Raw genomic sequence first — 17,115 nt, forward strand, 5'->3', positions numbered from 1 at the left:
AAGACTCTCAATTATATGTTTTCCTACGACTCGGACAGAAGTATTGGTGCAGCTTCTTGTTATCGATAATTTTAAAACAGGCTGTAAAAGTCAATGGCGCGCCTTATAAATTAGTGTTTAGCTCAAATGGCTGAACGAATTGAACAGCGAAGAGGAGAAAGCGATTTTTTTATTACATCGCGTTTTGATAGAGAGAGCAAGAAAAGTAGGTATAGAAAAGTTTCAATTAAGCGAGATCAAGTGTGGCTTGAAAGCAGATATTTTGTTTTGATTTAGTTTTTTTCTATTAAAGTGGTTTTCTTATCCATATTAACAGGAAATTGTACGTTTGGGAGCTTTTTCGACTGAATGGATTTTAAATGTTTCAACTGAACGAACATTAAATTCTTTCACGCATTAAATTACGCATTGCGGTGAATACTGTCAAAGTCAAAAGGTCAAAATAAAAACCGGGAGAAACCGATAAAGCCCGGTAATGAAGCGAGAGCACGTGTGGCTTCAAAGCAGATATTTTTGGTTTAAATTAGTGTTTTTCGTGTTAAGTTGTTTTTCTGATCCATATTAACAGGAAATTGTACGTTTGGGAGCTTTTTGACAGTCTCATATAAATTTTGACTTTTTTATGCAATCTTGAGCGTTTCAACTATTTCGCATTTTTAAAGTTTTTTGCATTCGTTTTATTTGTTTAGTGTATTCTTGTTATTTTTTTGAAGTCATTAGTCGTTGTATTGATTTTGCTGAACTTTTTATTTTAATTACATCATTTAATAAATGCTTTAGGTAAAGAAAGTGCCTAAATTCATTAAATTTCTGCTTCTTTCTTCTAATTTTTGATGTTTTTTGCCAAAATATCTTTTTGTGTTTTTTGGAATCGTTTGGTCATGTTCAAATCTTTATTGTTTTTTATGATGATTTTGTAACCATACGTAGTGTAGGCAAAGAAAACAGAAATGTTTGGTGGGTCAGTTTGAAGTTTTTTAGACTTCGTAGGGGGCGTCGTGGATGCTCCAGATTTACACGAATTGTTTCTTAATGTGCTTTGAAACTTTGCAATTCTTAGAGAATGTCATTAAAAAAAGCCGGATTTTAGGCATTGTAATTTCATAAAAGAGTTTTTAGACTTTGTTCTTTAATTTTACTTGTTCTAATACCGTCTATCTTAATTACCAGAAAGAGTTTGACAAAGTTCTTTATACTATTCTCATTCACAAACTGGGAAAAATGTTTTGATTACTCGTCTTCATCCCAATTTTCTTTTTACGCAATTGATCGTTATCAAAAAATATTATATCTGGTGGTTTGTCAGAAACCTTATTAGTTCTCAGTGCAATTTCTCGGGGTTTGGTTCTTGTTCCACTTCTGTTTCTAATTTTCTTAAACGATTTACATAGTATTTTAGACTGTATTCGTTTTCCTTCTGCGGATGATCTCAAAAAGTTAATTGAGCCCATGAAAATTAATAATGATCTAACATGACTGAAGGAGTGGAATTTTAAAATAGTTAATAAATAGTTAACAGTTAATAGCCTGAAAACGAACGTTCTTGTTTTTACCAGTTTTTTGAAGCACAATTTAATTCTTTGTGGTAATGCTATTGAAACTCTTGACCCGTGTAAAGACCTTGGTATAATAGTTGACAAGAAGACTAACTGGGCTAAGCATGCTGATGCCAAGCTTGCGTGTTCTAGACTAGCTTTCTATCGTCTTAAAAATTCTTTCCGTTCAATACCGACAGCAATGTCGAGTATACATATTGTTTCGTTAATTTTTTGTCGGTGACTTTTTGCAAATCAACTTTTGCAATGTGATACTTCCTTGATGATGAAGTTTGACAAATTTCAAACACAGTGCATTAGTTGGATTTTTGACAACAGATTTTTTGTATGTCGAGTTACTCCGGAGCAGTAGTTTTACTCATGTTTTCAGTTGCAACTACTGGATATCACAATTTTCAACCAAATTTTCGGAGGAAACAATGATGCTAACGTTTGCAAGTATGTTAAAGTAACCCCCGAAAGGGCTAGTATTCGTTATTGCTATTACAATTTTCTCAATTTAGACATCTCACTAAAACTATCTCTAATACTTACTTTGAGCGTGTCCTTGTTACAGCTAATTTCCTGCGGTGACGGGGAGTCATAGACTTAAATCTGTCTGTATCTGTCATTCATCGGCATCTTATCAGAACAGCGTGAACCATTTCCTCTGGATATCTCTTGCTCATGTCAATGTAATAACTGTCGAATTTTCAAAACTGTGTGATAAGAACTATTTCCGTACAGAGATAAAAATTTGCGTCTTTTAAAAAAATTTAAAATTGATGATTATTTTGAGAATAAAGTTCTCTCTCTCTCTCTCTTTCTTAGTCTCTGGCTTGAGTCACATGGTAGTCGTTTAGCGAACTTCAATTATGAACACAAGACACACTGTTACATACAACGGTTTTGCAGTCGCAGCTTCTGGAACGTTTCCAAGAAATTGTCCTTTTTTTGATTTTCCATTCTAAGATTAATGTTAATTTTGTTGGTGTTTCATATATAATGCCATAATAGCAAATTAAAAGTTGAATAAAGTTGGGTAATTTTTTATTAGTGTTTACGATAAGTTTTCCAGTCAGTGTTTTTGGACTTTGGTTTAAGATGTGTGCACACGTTTTAATGATTCGTGAAGTCAAATAAGAGTGGTTAAATTACTAATCACATTTACAATGTTCAAGCGAGTCTGTCATGTCCTTTATGAATAAAATGAACACTAGACGTAGTAATAACTTTGTTAGAGAGAGCATTATCAACTTGAACTTTATGTTTTCTACAGATTAAATAAGACTCGAACCATTCAATAAAAGCAGAATAAAAACCAAAAGGCACTAATTTTATCAGAAACAAATATTCTGGGACAGTATCAAATGCTTTTCTGACGACGAAAGAAATTGACAAACGGTCTGCCTATTGATCTCTGTTGATAGGAACACACTGCTGCAATTCCTCATGAAAACATGGTGCTGCATCTTTATATGATATTGCACCCCACCGTCAATAAAACTAAAGACCAAACGTACATTTTTTGTGTAGGATGCTAATGGGCCGGTCATTAGTTATGTCTTAGTTCGAACCACTATTGTGCAATGGAGTAGGAAACGAAGTGTTCCACTAATGAGGCCTCACAGGAGACCGCAAAATCTTTTTTAAGGAAGTTTGAAAATTAGGAGGCAAGTAGATGAACGCATTCTTGTAATCGACGAACAAGCACTTATCAATCTCAATTGTCAACTACAAGTAAATGATCAACTCTGCTTTTGCAGCTATGGTATGAGCCAAAAAAATTTTTGAAAGCTTTTGCGAATGTGTTTCACGTCGGGTGAGAAAATGCATATTATGCAATAAATAGAAATTTGGTTCAATTTGTCATTTCTTTCGGTTAATGCAAACAGATTTTGACAACGCGTTGTTAAGATGTCGTAGCAAGTCGCTCTAAACTGAAAATAAAGAGATCAGTCCACAGTTTAGAAGCAAAAGAACTCAAAACTAATATTAAAAATTTTAATTTGAAATGAGGACTTTGCATACGCAATCTCAAAAGCATTTTCAGTCGTACTTTTAGAAGAGAGCTCTATTTGGATTCAAGTTGCTTGGTGATCACAAAAATTGTGTGGTAGAAAACCGAGATTGAAGATCATCAGCACATGATAAAAGCTTGCCAGTTCTTCACCATGTTTGTGTACCTCAATCGGCAAATTGATTCAATCCGCAATCATTAACACGCTCAAGAAAATCGTCTTCAATTGAAATTTGACCAAGAGTTTAGCATTGACCGATCAAGTCAATCGAGTTTAGCATTGACCAATCAATTCCAGTAAAATCAAAATTGCCGAGAAAGCAAAAATTAAATTTGTTTATTCCTAGAGAAACTGAAAATTGAGAAAACTGATCAAGATAATCGTTGAAAGAGTCAACCATAGATGACGAGTTATCAACAAAAGCTGATGAGGCAGGTTGATTGTAGATATTTACCAAGAACTTTATTATTGAGTAACCTAATGTTGCGCAACAGCGTCTAAAGAGTATGAATGCAAGGATAAGTTGATTGACTTCAAAATAACCCAATGGTAGAGCAATCAAGATAGCACTCCGTTCAGAGTCATCTCTGTCGCTTCTTGCAAAAATTTGTAATTTTGGCGCTAAAAACTTTTCTGAATTGTATATTTTGTTTGACAACCAAATTTCTTTAAGGAACACGACAAAAGACTCGGTTGATGCGACTATTTGGAGAATTTTTTGCCGGTGATCGGTAGATCTGATTAACTGACAGTTAATCAGCAAGCAATTGATAGATTTCACTCATAAAGATACCTCCATGACTGGAACGCGAACATCTCCTAAGATTTGCTCCAGATTCTTAATTCTGAAATCAGTTCGATCTTCACCTTTCGTGTTTATCATCTCGAAACGTTGCGCGAATTTTTTTTCTCAATTTCCCCATCAGCCAATGACAGGAGTTTTTTTAACGAATACCAAATGCACGTAATTTTGCAGCTCGCAGTTTCGATCAAAACACCTGAGCTAACTTTGGGTGTCGTTAGATGACACTAATAAAAGCCTGCTTTTTCGCTTTTTGGCGTTCTCAGATATCGCTCTAACAAGTCGTTGGACGTACACTACCTTTCTGTCGAACTTTAGTCCAATATACCTCGTAAAAATTTGATATTGAGTTGCTTAAAGTTGCGCAACTGCAGCTAAAGTTTATGACAGAAGAATTCGATTGACTTCAAATTACTTTCAAATGTTATAACTATCAAGATTGATTTCAGCCTGTTAAACATGATCGCTGTCATTTCTTGCAATAACTTGCAAATTTGACGCCAATCCGACTTCTGGATTGTGCATTTTAGTTGATAACCAATTTTCTGTAAGAAACGCGACAAAAGATTAAGATGATGCAACTAATTGCATTTTTTGTTGGCGATCAATAGAGCTGATTGAATGACAGTTAAACAACAAGCAATTGGTAGTTTTCAGTCATGAAGATACCTCCTTGACTAAAACACGGACACCTCTTTTTAAAAGCTTCAGATTTGTAATTCTGAAAACAGTTCGATCTTTACGTTCCGTGTTTATCATCTTTTAAAGCTTCGCTAGAAATCTTTACTTCAACTTTTCCATCAGCGGATGACAGGAACTCCCTAATGTAAACTGGATTTGCGTAATTTTGTAGCTTGCACTTTTGAACAAAAATTGGGTAAAACTAGGGCAAAAATTGGGAGTTGTTAGGTAACAATATTATAGGCCTGCATTTTCGCTTTTTGCCATTCCCGGATATCGCTCTACCAAGTAGTTGGACGTTCCCTACATTTTTGTTGGATTTTAATCCAATATGCCTCATAATATGGTCTATTTCCGTAGAAAACTGATCAAGATAATCTTTGAAAGTGTGGGCCGTAGATAATGAGTTAACAACAAAAGCTGATGAGACAGGTTGATTGTAGATATTTACCAAGAACTTTATTATTGAGTAACCTAATGTTGCGCAACAGCGTCTAAAGAGTATGAATGCAAGGATAAGTTGATTGACTTCAAAATAACCCAATGGTAGAGCAATCAAGATAGCACTCCGTTCAGAGTCATCTCTGTCGCTTCTTGCAAAAATTTGTAATTTTGACGCTAAAAACTTTTCTGAATTGTATATTTTGTTTGACAACCAAATTTCTTTAAGGAGCACGACAAAAGACTCGGTTGATGCGACTATTTGGAGAATTTTTTGCCGGTGATCGGTAGATCTGATTAACTGACAGTTAATCAGCAAGCAATTGATAGATTTCACTCATGAAGATACCTCCATGACTGGAACGCGAACATCTCCTAAGATTTGCTCCAGATTCTTAATTCTGAAATCAGTTCGATCTTCACCTTTCGTGTTTATCATCTCGAAACGTTTCGCTATTTTTTTTTCAATTTCTCCATCAGCCAATGACAGCAGCTTTATACGAATACCGGATGCACGTAATTTTGTAGCTTGCAGTTTCGAACAAAACACCTGAGCAAACTTTGGGTGGCATTGGATGACACTAATAAAAGCCTGCTTTTTCGCTTTTTGCCATTCTATGATACGCTCTAACAAGTCGTTGGACGTACACTACGTTTCTGTCGAACTTTAGTCCAATATACCTCGTAAAAATTTGATATTGAGTTGCTTAAGTTGCGCAACTGCAGCTAAAGTGTATGACAGAAGAATTCGATTGACTTCAAATTACATTCAAATGTTAAAACTATCAAGATTGATTTCAGCCTGTTAACCATGATCGCTGTCATTTCTTGCAATAACTTGCAAATTTGACGCCAATCCGACTTCTGGATTGTGCATTTTAGTTGATAACCAATTTTCTGTAAGAAACGCGACAAAAGATTAAGATGATGCAACTAATTGCATTTTTTGTTGGCGATCAATAGAGCTGATTGAATGACAGTTAAACAACAAGCAATTGGTAGTTTTCAGTCATGAAGATACCTCCTTGACTAAAACACGGACACCTCTTTTTAAAAGCTTCAGATTTGTAATTCTGAAAACAGTTCGATCTTTACGTTCCGTGTTTATCATCTTTTAAAGCTTCGCTAGAAATCTTTACTTCAACTTTTCCATCAGCGGATGACAGGAACTCCCTAATGTAAACTGGATTTGCGTAATTTTGTAGCTTGCACTTTTGAACAAAAATTGGGTAAAACTAGGGCAAAAATTGGGAGTTGTTAGGTAACAATATTATAGGCCTGCATTTTCGCTTTTTGCCATTCCCGGATATCGCTCTACCAAGTAGTTGGACGTTCCCTACATTTTTGTTGGATTTTAATCCAATATGCCTCATAATATGGTCTATTTCCGTAGAAAACTGATCAAAATAATCTTTGAAAGAGTGGGCCGTAGATAATGAGTTAACAACAAAAGCTGATGAGACAGGTTGATTGTAGATATTTACCAAGAACTTTATTATTGAGTAACCTAATGTTGCGCAACAGCGTCTAAAGAGTATGAATGCAAGGATAAGTTGATTGACTTCAAAATAACCCAATGGTAGAGCAATCAAGATAGCACTCCGTTCAGAGTCATCTCTGTCGCTTCTTGCAAAAATTTGTAATTTTGGCGCTAAAAACTTTTCTGAATTGTATATTTTGTTTGACAACCAAATTTCTTTAAGGAACACGACAAAAGACTCGGTTGATGCGACTATTTGGAGAATTTTTTGCCGGTGATCGGTAGATCTGATTAACTGACAGTTAATCAGCAAGCAATTGATAGATTTCACTCATGAAGATACCTCCATGACTGGAACGCGAACATCTCCTAAGATTTGCTCCAGATTCTTAATTCTGAAATCAGTTCGATCTTCACCTTTCGTGTTTATCATCTCGAAACGTTGCGCGAATTTTTTTCTCAATTTCCCCATCAGCCAATGACAGGAGTTTTTTAACGAATACCAAATGCACGTAATTTTGCAGCTCGCAGTTTCGATCAAAACACCTGAGCTAACTTTGGGTGTCGTTAGATGACACTAATAAAAGCCTGCTTTTTCGCTTTTTGGCGTTCTCAGATATCGCTCTAACAAGTCGTTGGACGTACACTACCTTTCTGTCGAACTTTAATCCAATATGCCTCATAATATAGTCAGTTTCCGTAAAATCGTCTATTTTACCATTAACAGAATCATTCTCAATTACACTTGTTATTATGAAGTTTAAGCTTTTATCAACGTTTTCTAATTTTCCCTTACGGCTCGAATGTTTCTTTGTACCTCTTTAGAAGCCAGCGTGGTTTCAATTCATGCTTCCACTACTTTGTCGAGAGTGTTTGGCAGGGCTTTTTCTAAAACAAATTTATTCTCAGTTGTATCAAGAATTGAATTCAACTTAGCTTCTGACGGCAAGACATCAGTGCTGAGACATCGATCACTGAGCCAGACACAGTTCTTTGACCCTCCCGGCCATATTTTCTCTTTAGGAGATAGAGAGATACGGGAGCCATGAAACCGAGTGCCACACTTCTTGCATTCAATTGCAGATTAGTCGTCGTTCTTAACTGGTTTTTTACTGGTCTCCAAAACGCAGATTGGTCGTCGTTCTTAACTGATTGGTTGTCGGTTAAGAACGACGACCAACTGATTGGCCGTTCTTAACTGATTGGTCGTTCTTAACTGATCAGTTAAGAACGCAGATTGGTCGTCGTTGTTAACTGGTGTTTTACTGGTTTCCAGGTTTTCGTCATTGCATTGAGTATGAAACTTATGTATATAAAGTTTATCACAACCATTAGGCAACACAAGAATATGAAACTAAGTTACAATAAAATTTTAAAGGCTCATTTTTGAACACGATTGATTCTGCGGCTTAAATTTTGTTCACTAAGTTTTCTAAATTGTTTTCCGCGCTTGTTTCTTTTCATATTTAGTTATAGTTTTTTTAGCTCAGGAATTGCACTGCTCTGTCCTTTACTTCATCGAACAAAAGTTTGTTTCGCTTTACCTCGGCTCTCAGCTTGTTAAACGTTTTCAATCAATTTGCAAGAGTTCACTAAATTTATTGTATTCCTGAGAACACTCTCTCCAAGATGTAGGTTGTTGGTTCCAATATCCGCTAAAATAGTTTTGAGAAGATTTGCGGGTTTCTGTCCTCTCCCTCCTCTTTTTGGAAGGTTCGATTAGTTTCTCGAGACCTCTTTGAACAGAGTTTCCTTTCTCAGCACGTGTCCAAGTTGCGGTTTTCGTCTATTAGCCACAAATTCTGAAAGATTTTGTTGGTTACTTTTTTGATATAGATCTTGATTAGAAATGATTTTTGGATAGTGGATGTTTAGCACGTGTCGTAGGTATTTTCTATGAATGTTATCCACTTTTTGATCAAAACCTTTGTTAGATATCCATGCAGAGCAATTGTATGTTAGTATCGAACGTACGCACGTGTTGTAGATGGAGATTTTGTTTTTGACGTTTATGTACGGCCTTTTCCAGACCTTTTGATGTTTACGCAGCGCAATCTGAGATAGGGAGTTTCTTCTGCCTAGATCTGCTTCGTCGTCCAACACCAAACCTAGCTTGACTACTTTGAGATCTGCTCGGGCCAATTTTGTGATTTCAATTTTCGTTTCATTGGTTTTGAGGTTGTTTTTTTTTCGAAGACTTTAGTGATGTCCGTGATAATTTGTTGGTGCTCCTGTGACAATGATCTCGACATCATCAGCATACTCGACGTGCGAGGGTAGACGCATTGTGTACGTAGTTGTGGTCGTGGTGTTTTGCCTGCCTCGTGTATTCTTCAAGTGCGTGGTCCAGGTAGAATGTGAACAGCTCCGCGATAAGGCGTCCCCTTGTGGCACTCCCAGGTTAGTGTTGAAGGCCGCCCTAGTTTTTTTTTGCCGTACTTACTCTGTGAAACACCCTCTCAATTGTTTCACTAGAGCTCCGGTAAGTATGAGTTTGTGCGTTAGAACGGCATCCCCTGTGCTTTGGTCTTGAGTGTACGCGTGTTGCGACCTGTTGATTTTCATGTCCAGCGGATTAGTAGTGCTCTCAAGTAGTTTCCTATAAAATCTTTCTCCACGTTGAGAGCAGGTTTATTGGCCGGTAGCTTGCCGCGTTTGTCGGATCTTTGGCAGGTTTGGGGATGGGTGCTCTGAGACCATGCACTAGAGTTTGATCATTGTCTCGAATCATCAGATTGATTTAAACGTTTTACGTGAAATCATTTTTGCTTGTGTAGGCTAGCTTAACTCTTTTTGATTCTGCTCGAAGTGCTTTTAAACAGTTCAGATCAGTTTTATCTTCTTAAGTGTGTTGCAGTTTCCACATCTGCAAATCACTCTCCATGTGCATTTATTCTCTTCCACATAATGATTTGAGAAAAAATTCCAGTATATTTTCTGTAAGGTAATTTTGATTAGGGTCTTTCCATAATCATTCGCAACTCTAGAAACGTAGTTGAAGAGCCATTTCAATCTCCTAAAAAAGTTATCGTTAGTTTTGTTAATTCTCGCTTTTGTGATTCGATATTCAACCCGTTCAGTCTGACGTGTTGTTTCTACTGCTTTTTCAATATCGTTAATAACAACATCATAATCCCCTCGAATAATGGATAATGGAAGCAAAAGATAGTGCATTTCCACATAGAGACTCAGTGGTAACAGTTTAAAGGTCACTAAGCGATTCCTGTAGCTCTGATTTGAGTTGAGTATCCATTTCGTTGCATGGTGTTGGACTTTTTCAAATTCGCGGAGGTTACTTCTACTTGGTAGCCACAATTGAGAGGCATAGACGGCAATCGGCACAACATATCCAATGTATGCTTTTACACTTTCCAGTCACATGAGCTTGACAAATTACGTTTTATTTGAAAGAGTGCGCTCATTGCTTTCCTAGACCTAGTAATGCAATTTTCAATCCAACTTAAGTTTTGCTGAATAACGAGTCCCAGATCACGTTGAGACTTGACGGATTCGAGATCTTTCCCGCCAATTTTTGCCTTGAGGCTCCTTTTTATGTTGAGTATGAGATTTTTTTGTATTTAGTTTCATTTTGTTGGTCTCAAGCCATTTCTGAATAGTTTCTGGTGCCTTATGTCATTTTGGTTGCGCTCTATGGCTTAAAAATCATCAGTGTAACGGTAGTTTTCAACTTCTTGCATCATTTCGGTCAAGTCATTGATGAGCAGGCGAAATAGAAGTTGCCCAAGAATTGACCCTTGGGGTACACCGCTTGTGACATTATGGAGGGAAGACTTTTGGCCGTTTATTTGAACAAATTGTTTTCTGTTTGAGAGATACGAGTTTATTAGTCCCCATATGCTTCCACCAATTCCAAGAAATTTCAATTTGTCAAGTAAGACGACATGCGAAACAGTGTCAAAGGCTTTGGCAAAATCAAGATACAGTACACTTAATTCTTTAGTTTCTTCAAGATCGTTTTATTCAAAAATTTGATCTAGAAAAGTGATTAAATGAAGTGTGGCAGATCGTCGCTTCCTAAAACCGTACTATCTTGGGTGCAACTTTCTTTCAAAAAAGTAGTAAATTTTGTCAAAAATTAGTTTCTCAAAAAATTTTGAGGAACAGCAGAGGAGACTTATTGGCCGATAACATGTCACATCAGCCTTACTACCTTCTTTAAAGATTGGCGTTACCTGGCTCAGATAATCATTCGGAACTATAACATTAAGTTTTCAACTTGAGTGATTGCTTTCCATTATATACATTGAAATTAAATGTCTAATTTCTCGAGATTTTTGTGTTTCGTCTCCCCTCGAGCTCAAAAGGCATATGTATAGAGCATATTGCTGGTATTTGATATCGTAAGGTTGCCACTCTTCTCAATCACATGTTGGGATTCTGTGATAGCAAATAACCTGAATTTTATTACCATTCTGATTTGAACAAAATTTCAACCTGTATATTTTTTTGCAGTGACCTTTTATCGAGTTCTGATGGTCCTTCAATGGCTTGATTTCAGGAAATGAATGATCTGCCTGATTGTGTGAAGCGACTTCAAAAAGTGATTCAGTTTCGAACTGTCTCAAAGTCATTGCGTTTTGAGACCGGCGAGAATCATGGTCTAGATTGCCTTGAACTGCCCGAAACTATGCGCAAAATGCATTCTTATATTAAATCCGAATTTCCATCTGTATTCTCCTCCGAGAAAACTAATGTTGAATTAATAAATGATGGTAGTTTCTTGATACATGTCAAGGTGGCGAATAATTTTCAGCAGTCGATTGATCAACAGCAAAATCAGTTGCCCTTTTTGTTGGTTGCTCACATGGACGTTGTTCCGACAAAAGACGATGAGTGGAAGCATCCCCCGTTTGATGGAGTAATAGAAGTAAGTTTTCATTAAACAGACATCAACCCCTTTTACCAAAGTAAAGTTCGATGTCAATTTTATTGAAACAAAGAAGTTAAAAATAATGAAATTGCGTAATGAAGTCAATTGCTACATTTAAGGAAATGAAAAATAGTTCAAAATATCTTGATCATCTGTTCAAATTTCTATTTGAATTTTGCTTATGTGAAATCAATTTATCCCTCGAAATAATTTGGGAAAAATCTGGAAAATGAGCAATGATGTTTCAGGATGGTTTTCTTTATGGTAGAGGAAGCTTGGATGATAAATCTGCAGTTATGGCGATATTAGAAGCGCTTAGTTCTTTGATGATAGATGAATCCTTGGCTTGCACCCGAGATTTCTACATTGCTTTAACACACGATGAAGAAGTGAAAGGATCATTTGGGGCGCAACAAGTGGCACCGAGATTGGCTGAAATACTTGATGGAAAAGAATTAGAGTTTATACTTGATGAAGGTCTCATAGTGCTGGAGGATTTCAGACCCGGATTTCCACCCGCTGCTATGGTTGGAATTTGCGAAAAAGGTCATCTGGATATGAAGCTAACTGTTAAAACCCACGGTGGGCATTCGTCAATACCGCCGTCTGAAACAGCTGTGACAAAATTATGCGACGCTCTAAGCAAATTAAATGCATACAAATTTCCTGTTTATTTGTACAATACGCCGATGCATCAAACTTTGTTAGCTCTGTCTCCACATTTTCCGGCTGTACAAAGATCCATGATCAAGTCTATAAACACGACGGATTACGTGCTCAAGAAGATCATTAGTCGAGATCCTATAACTTCGACTTTGATGCAGACTACAAAAGTGACCACGCTGATTTCTGGAGGAACTGCCGCGAATGTGATTCCTTCGGAGTGCTGGGCTGTTGTCAATTGTAGGTCAGTTTTGGTTATAATATTTTCAATCAAATAGTTATGATAGCTTAATATCTATTTTATTAATTGCTCTCAAGCTAATTTGAGCAATTACATTATCCCTGTTGGTATTTTTAAATGCAATTTTTTTGTACTACCGACCTCTCGCCCGCTCCGTTTTTTCGTCGGACCATTTGACTTTTCAGCCCGGAGGGTCTTATTCTCGTGGAGCCTTTCGAGTGTACAGTCTCTAGGTATGGGATCCACCAAAACTGCTTAGGAGACATGAATTCATGGTTGATGGGTGGTTCCCAACCCCCACCTCGATTCGGTCAAGCCTAGCAGCTAGCTACTGACGGAGTCAACCGCTCGCCAGTCGTTTGAGAATAATTTGCCCGACGTTGTCGGTTATGTCCATATGTTCGTTTGTGAATTCGCCTTAGGGGAACACAGATTTTAAAGAAATATTGAAATTGCAGATTGCACCCAAATGACACGAGTGATAGTGTGATGGAGATGACGAGAAGTGTAGTGGGACCAGATGTCACTGTGGATGTTGTTGACAAGTGTGACCCCCCTAAATGCAGCAGTACAGACACACCCGCCTACTCTTCCCTTGTCAACGCTATCAAAGCAACTTTTGCTAATTGTGATCCTCAGGTAATTGAAGCTTAACTTGCAATAGAATTTTGGGCAAATTTTATAACTAAGAGTTTGAGGCGCTGATTTTTGTTAATAAACAAGATGGCAATATTTCCGTGGGGGGAGGGGTTATTTCTGCAAGTGTTTTAGAAGATTAATTTCTAAATACATACACCCCAATTTTGAAAGAATGTAGGAATAATTAGTATAATCCTTTGTCACCATATCGCATACTATAAGACTCCTTTGACATGTGTTAAGATAAGTCTAATTGAAATAAAGCACTGAATAACACTTAAATTTAAGAGAAATCAGATCGTTTACGAACTGATGTTTATATTCCTAATGATATGAAACCAACTATTTCCTTCTTAATTGCTCTTTAACGAAGTTTGAAGCAATTACTGTAAAGGTGTGTCTTTTTTGACAACATCTCCGCTTGATTGTTTTTGTACTTCTAAAACATTCTTTGAATTTCACTTCTCGAGTATTTTATTCACGCTTGACTTCTAATTATTTGCGTGATCTAGTTTTTTCTTATACAGATATTAACGGTGTTGCTAAAACAAAAGCGATTGTAAGATAGCAAGCACATCACAAGGGCATGATGGTCGACTGATTTATCCTGCTGTCGAGAACTACGGAGGTCGGGTTTCGAATCCTTCTCTAGTCGTTTTTGCACGCATAAAAAATTATCTAGGCTACGGCCCCTGATTTAAATGCCGCGCCTGTCGTTAGAGAGTAATTTGTAAGACGTTCTTCGATTAAAGGTTATTAATAGCCGATGTCAGCCTCTCAGCGGCTCTTATTTAGGCGCTCTCCTTTTTAAATTTGCTTTACCTTTTGATCACGTTTTTCCTTTCACATCAGTCACGATTTTCACGTTTGACTTTTGACTTACTTCACTCACTGTTTCTACCTAACGGATTTGAAATTCTTTCGCGCATTCAATTACGCGATCTGGTGAATACTGTCAAAGTCAAAAGATCAAAATCAAAAGAGACAGCATTAAACCGATAAAGCCCGGTCATTAAGTGATTGAGAATTAGTTTATCAAAGTTTATTAGAGTGTTTGATAGCTGACATTGGTATGAAGCTTATTAGCTATCATTTTGGAAGCTGAATTATGTATAGTTTTAGAATCCAACTGAAACTGCATAACAAATTAGAAGTATTTCACACTGAAAAAAAAACAGAAAAAAATTTGGTCAATTAATCTCTTCTTTTTCTGTTTCAATCCCGACGTGCATCAAGGGCGGCTATTTTCTGGCAATCTGCCGGCTATGTTTTTAATAACCGCGAAGCGACAGGGCTATCATTCTCGTGCGCTTGGTTTTTTTGTTTTGTCAAGACTTTTGTTACGACTATTTGACGTCACAATCAAATTTGTTTTTAGTTCATGCCATTTCAACTGAATTGCGTGCCTGATGTCATTTTTCACTCTTAGTAGAGCGAATTTTGCTCATTCTGGTGATTAAGTTTTTAGTCAGACGTGACTTACCTCACTCTCAAGAATGAGCTCCTCACTCTAAAATGCACTTTTCTTATTTTTACTTCAATGAGTTAAGGTCAATTGAGCGCGTGTCACTCTAATTGAAGGCTATTTAAGAGCAGCTAATAGAAACGGCAATAAGGTATGCATATCTTAATCAAAATATAACGTATCAGCATTTTTAGACTGCAGATCTACGAAGCTATTGCGGCTATTTAAGAATCTTTAAGTTCCTTAAGTTACTTTAGAATGATATGCTGCTGTTTGATTCAGCCATACGAACACATAATTTAGAACTGCGCGTTTTGAAAAAAGATACATTTTATGAAAATGGCAAATTTTTTTCAACGCCAATTTTTTCTGGTATCAACAAAAGTAGAACAGTGCGAAAACAATTGGTCTTCAGCATTTTTAGAGTTATTTTCAATAGCGAGGGTTTGAAACGGAAGGAATAATTTGGAAACATAATGGGAGAAAAGAGACATTCAAAATTTTATTTAAAAAGCATATAATTCATACTAAAGTTCTATTCTGACTTCCGGAGATGACTTTGAAAGTTAATTCTTCTTCATTAATAAAAACTTCATAAATAAACTTCAACAGCTGTCGAAAAGTGGCGCTGTAAAACCGTGAAATGAAAAAGCATCGCTTATCTGGATAATTTTCTTGCCAATTTTTCTCAATTCTTTATTGCTTTGTGTTGTATCGCACCTGGACAATTTTCCGCCGAGAAAATAATAGATGGCGCAAGACAATTATTTAAATGTCAACAGCAAATAAAAAATGTCTATTTTCTTTTTAGGTGGAAAACTGCTAATTGAAATATAATTGAAATATAATTGAAATAATAGCAATTAATTTTTTTTGGCAAGCTTGAGAGGTGTGTTGGATTATTTTGTGCTGCGCACGGACTCTCACGAGCAGTTTTGTTGATTTATACTATTGAACAAAAGATAATAGCAAATTATGTTGAAATAAAACATAACAGTTTTATCATTTATAACAATGGCTCTGTCGCAAAAATCCACAAATAAACGTATTATTCATCAAAAAATATTAACAGATGCGCTGGTTCATAGTGGATTTTTCTCTATATTTAACAACCAACCAAATTGTAACTTGGAAACACGTTGTTTACGAAACACAAATTTTTCGCGGGCAATGAAACTGGTCAAATTTGTGTTTAAGCCGATAGTTGCACCTGGACTTTTGACCGGACAAACAGACAGCAGACATTTCAAGCATCTGGCGCAGAATATCTACAGATTCAACCCTTTCTGGCTGAAGAGGGCGGACATCGAGAGAATCCACGGTCATGACGAGCGAATCGCGATTAGTAACTACGAGCAGCAAATTGAATTCTTCAAGTTATTTTTGAGAGACGCCGCCTTTAGTCAAAGCTTCCCTTGATGGAAAAAGATAAACCGGTGAATTTTTGTGCTCCACAGGATATAATACGTAACGATCTGTTCAATAATTATCGAAGCAGATTTTAGATCTGGTTTTCCAAATTTTGAATGTCGAAAGAAATCAATCTATGTACACCGCCCGTCATAATTTTTTAAGGCTCTAGTGTTCCTATTTTGATGTAAACTCAAAATTTTTCAATAATTTTGAAATGCTCGTTCTCGGTACTACTTAACAACAACAGAATAGGATTTTGCTTGTGTTCATCTAGTGTGGCATCGCCCGTATTAAGTATCGTAGCTAGATGTTGTGGTTTCGCGACTTCCGTCGCAGAGTTCCTTGTCCCAGTCATCAAGTTTTAAATTTTTGTCCACTTATTCCTACACAGTTGGCAATAACAAAACAGTTGCCATGTGGAGACGTTCTTTTCAGGGTAACTTTTGTTGACGAAACGCCACATTATTGCTATTATTCTTTTTTTCAGTCCTGCGTCGTTCTCAAGTTCAACTTATTTGTCCGATCTTTTCTCAAGTCGACAATTTTTGAAGACAAACTCTCGAGCATTTTCGAGTTTTTTTTTCGAGCATAGAGAGGTCAATTTTGTTTCCCTTTTTCTTGCAGTTTCCGGCAGTTCGAATCTTCGTTCATCATCTTAGACAGAAGCAACAGACTGTGTAGTTGCAGAACATTGGCAGTGGAAGGATCTTAAGCAGTCTAAGTTGGTTTTCATAACTGACATCTCTGAGTCCAGTGATCCACATGACAGATTTCTTCTGGAAACTTTCAAGCTGTTTCAGGCGAGTTCTTGATGACGTTATGCAAATGAAACCATACAACTGC

The 17,115-nt window shown here is 36.7% G+C and overlaps 1 protein-coding gene across 1 annotated transcript; it reads left to right on the forward strand.

The window, feature by feature from the left end:
* The first annotated feature begins 11,461 nt into the window (after nt 1-11,461).
* On the forward strand, nt 11,462-16,414 carry LOC142353912 (N-fatty-acyl-amino acid synthase/hydrolase PM20D1-like). Its single transcript, XM_075406142.1, has 4 exons — nt 11,462-11,848; nt 12,100-12,758; nt 13,214-13,394; nt 16,057-16,414. The coding sequence occupies exons 1-4, from the start codon at nt 11,483-11,485 to the stop codon at nt 16,276-16,278; spliced, it is 1,428 nt and encodes a 475-aa protein (XP_075262257.1). The 5' UTR covers nt 11,462-11,482; the 3' UTR covers nt 16,279-16,414.
* The last annotated feature ends 701 nt before the right edge of the window (nt 16,415-17,115 follow it).

Source organism: Convolutriloba macropyga, chromosome 15, assembly GCF_964194025.1.
Source record: "Convolutriloba macropyga chromosome 15, txConMacr16.3, whole genome shotgun sequence".
NCBI lineage: Eukaryota > Metazoa > Xenacoelomorpha > Acoela > Convolutidae > Convolutriloba > Convolutriloba macropyga.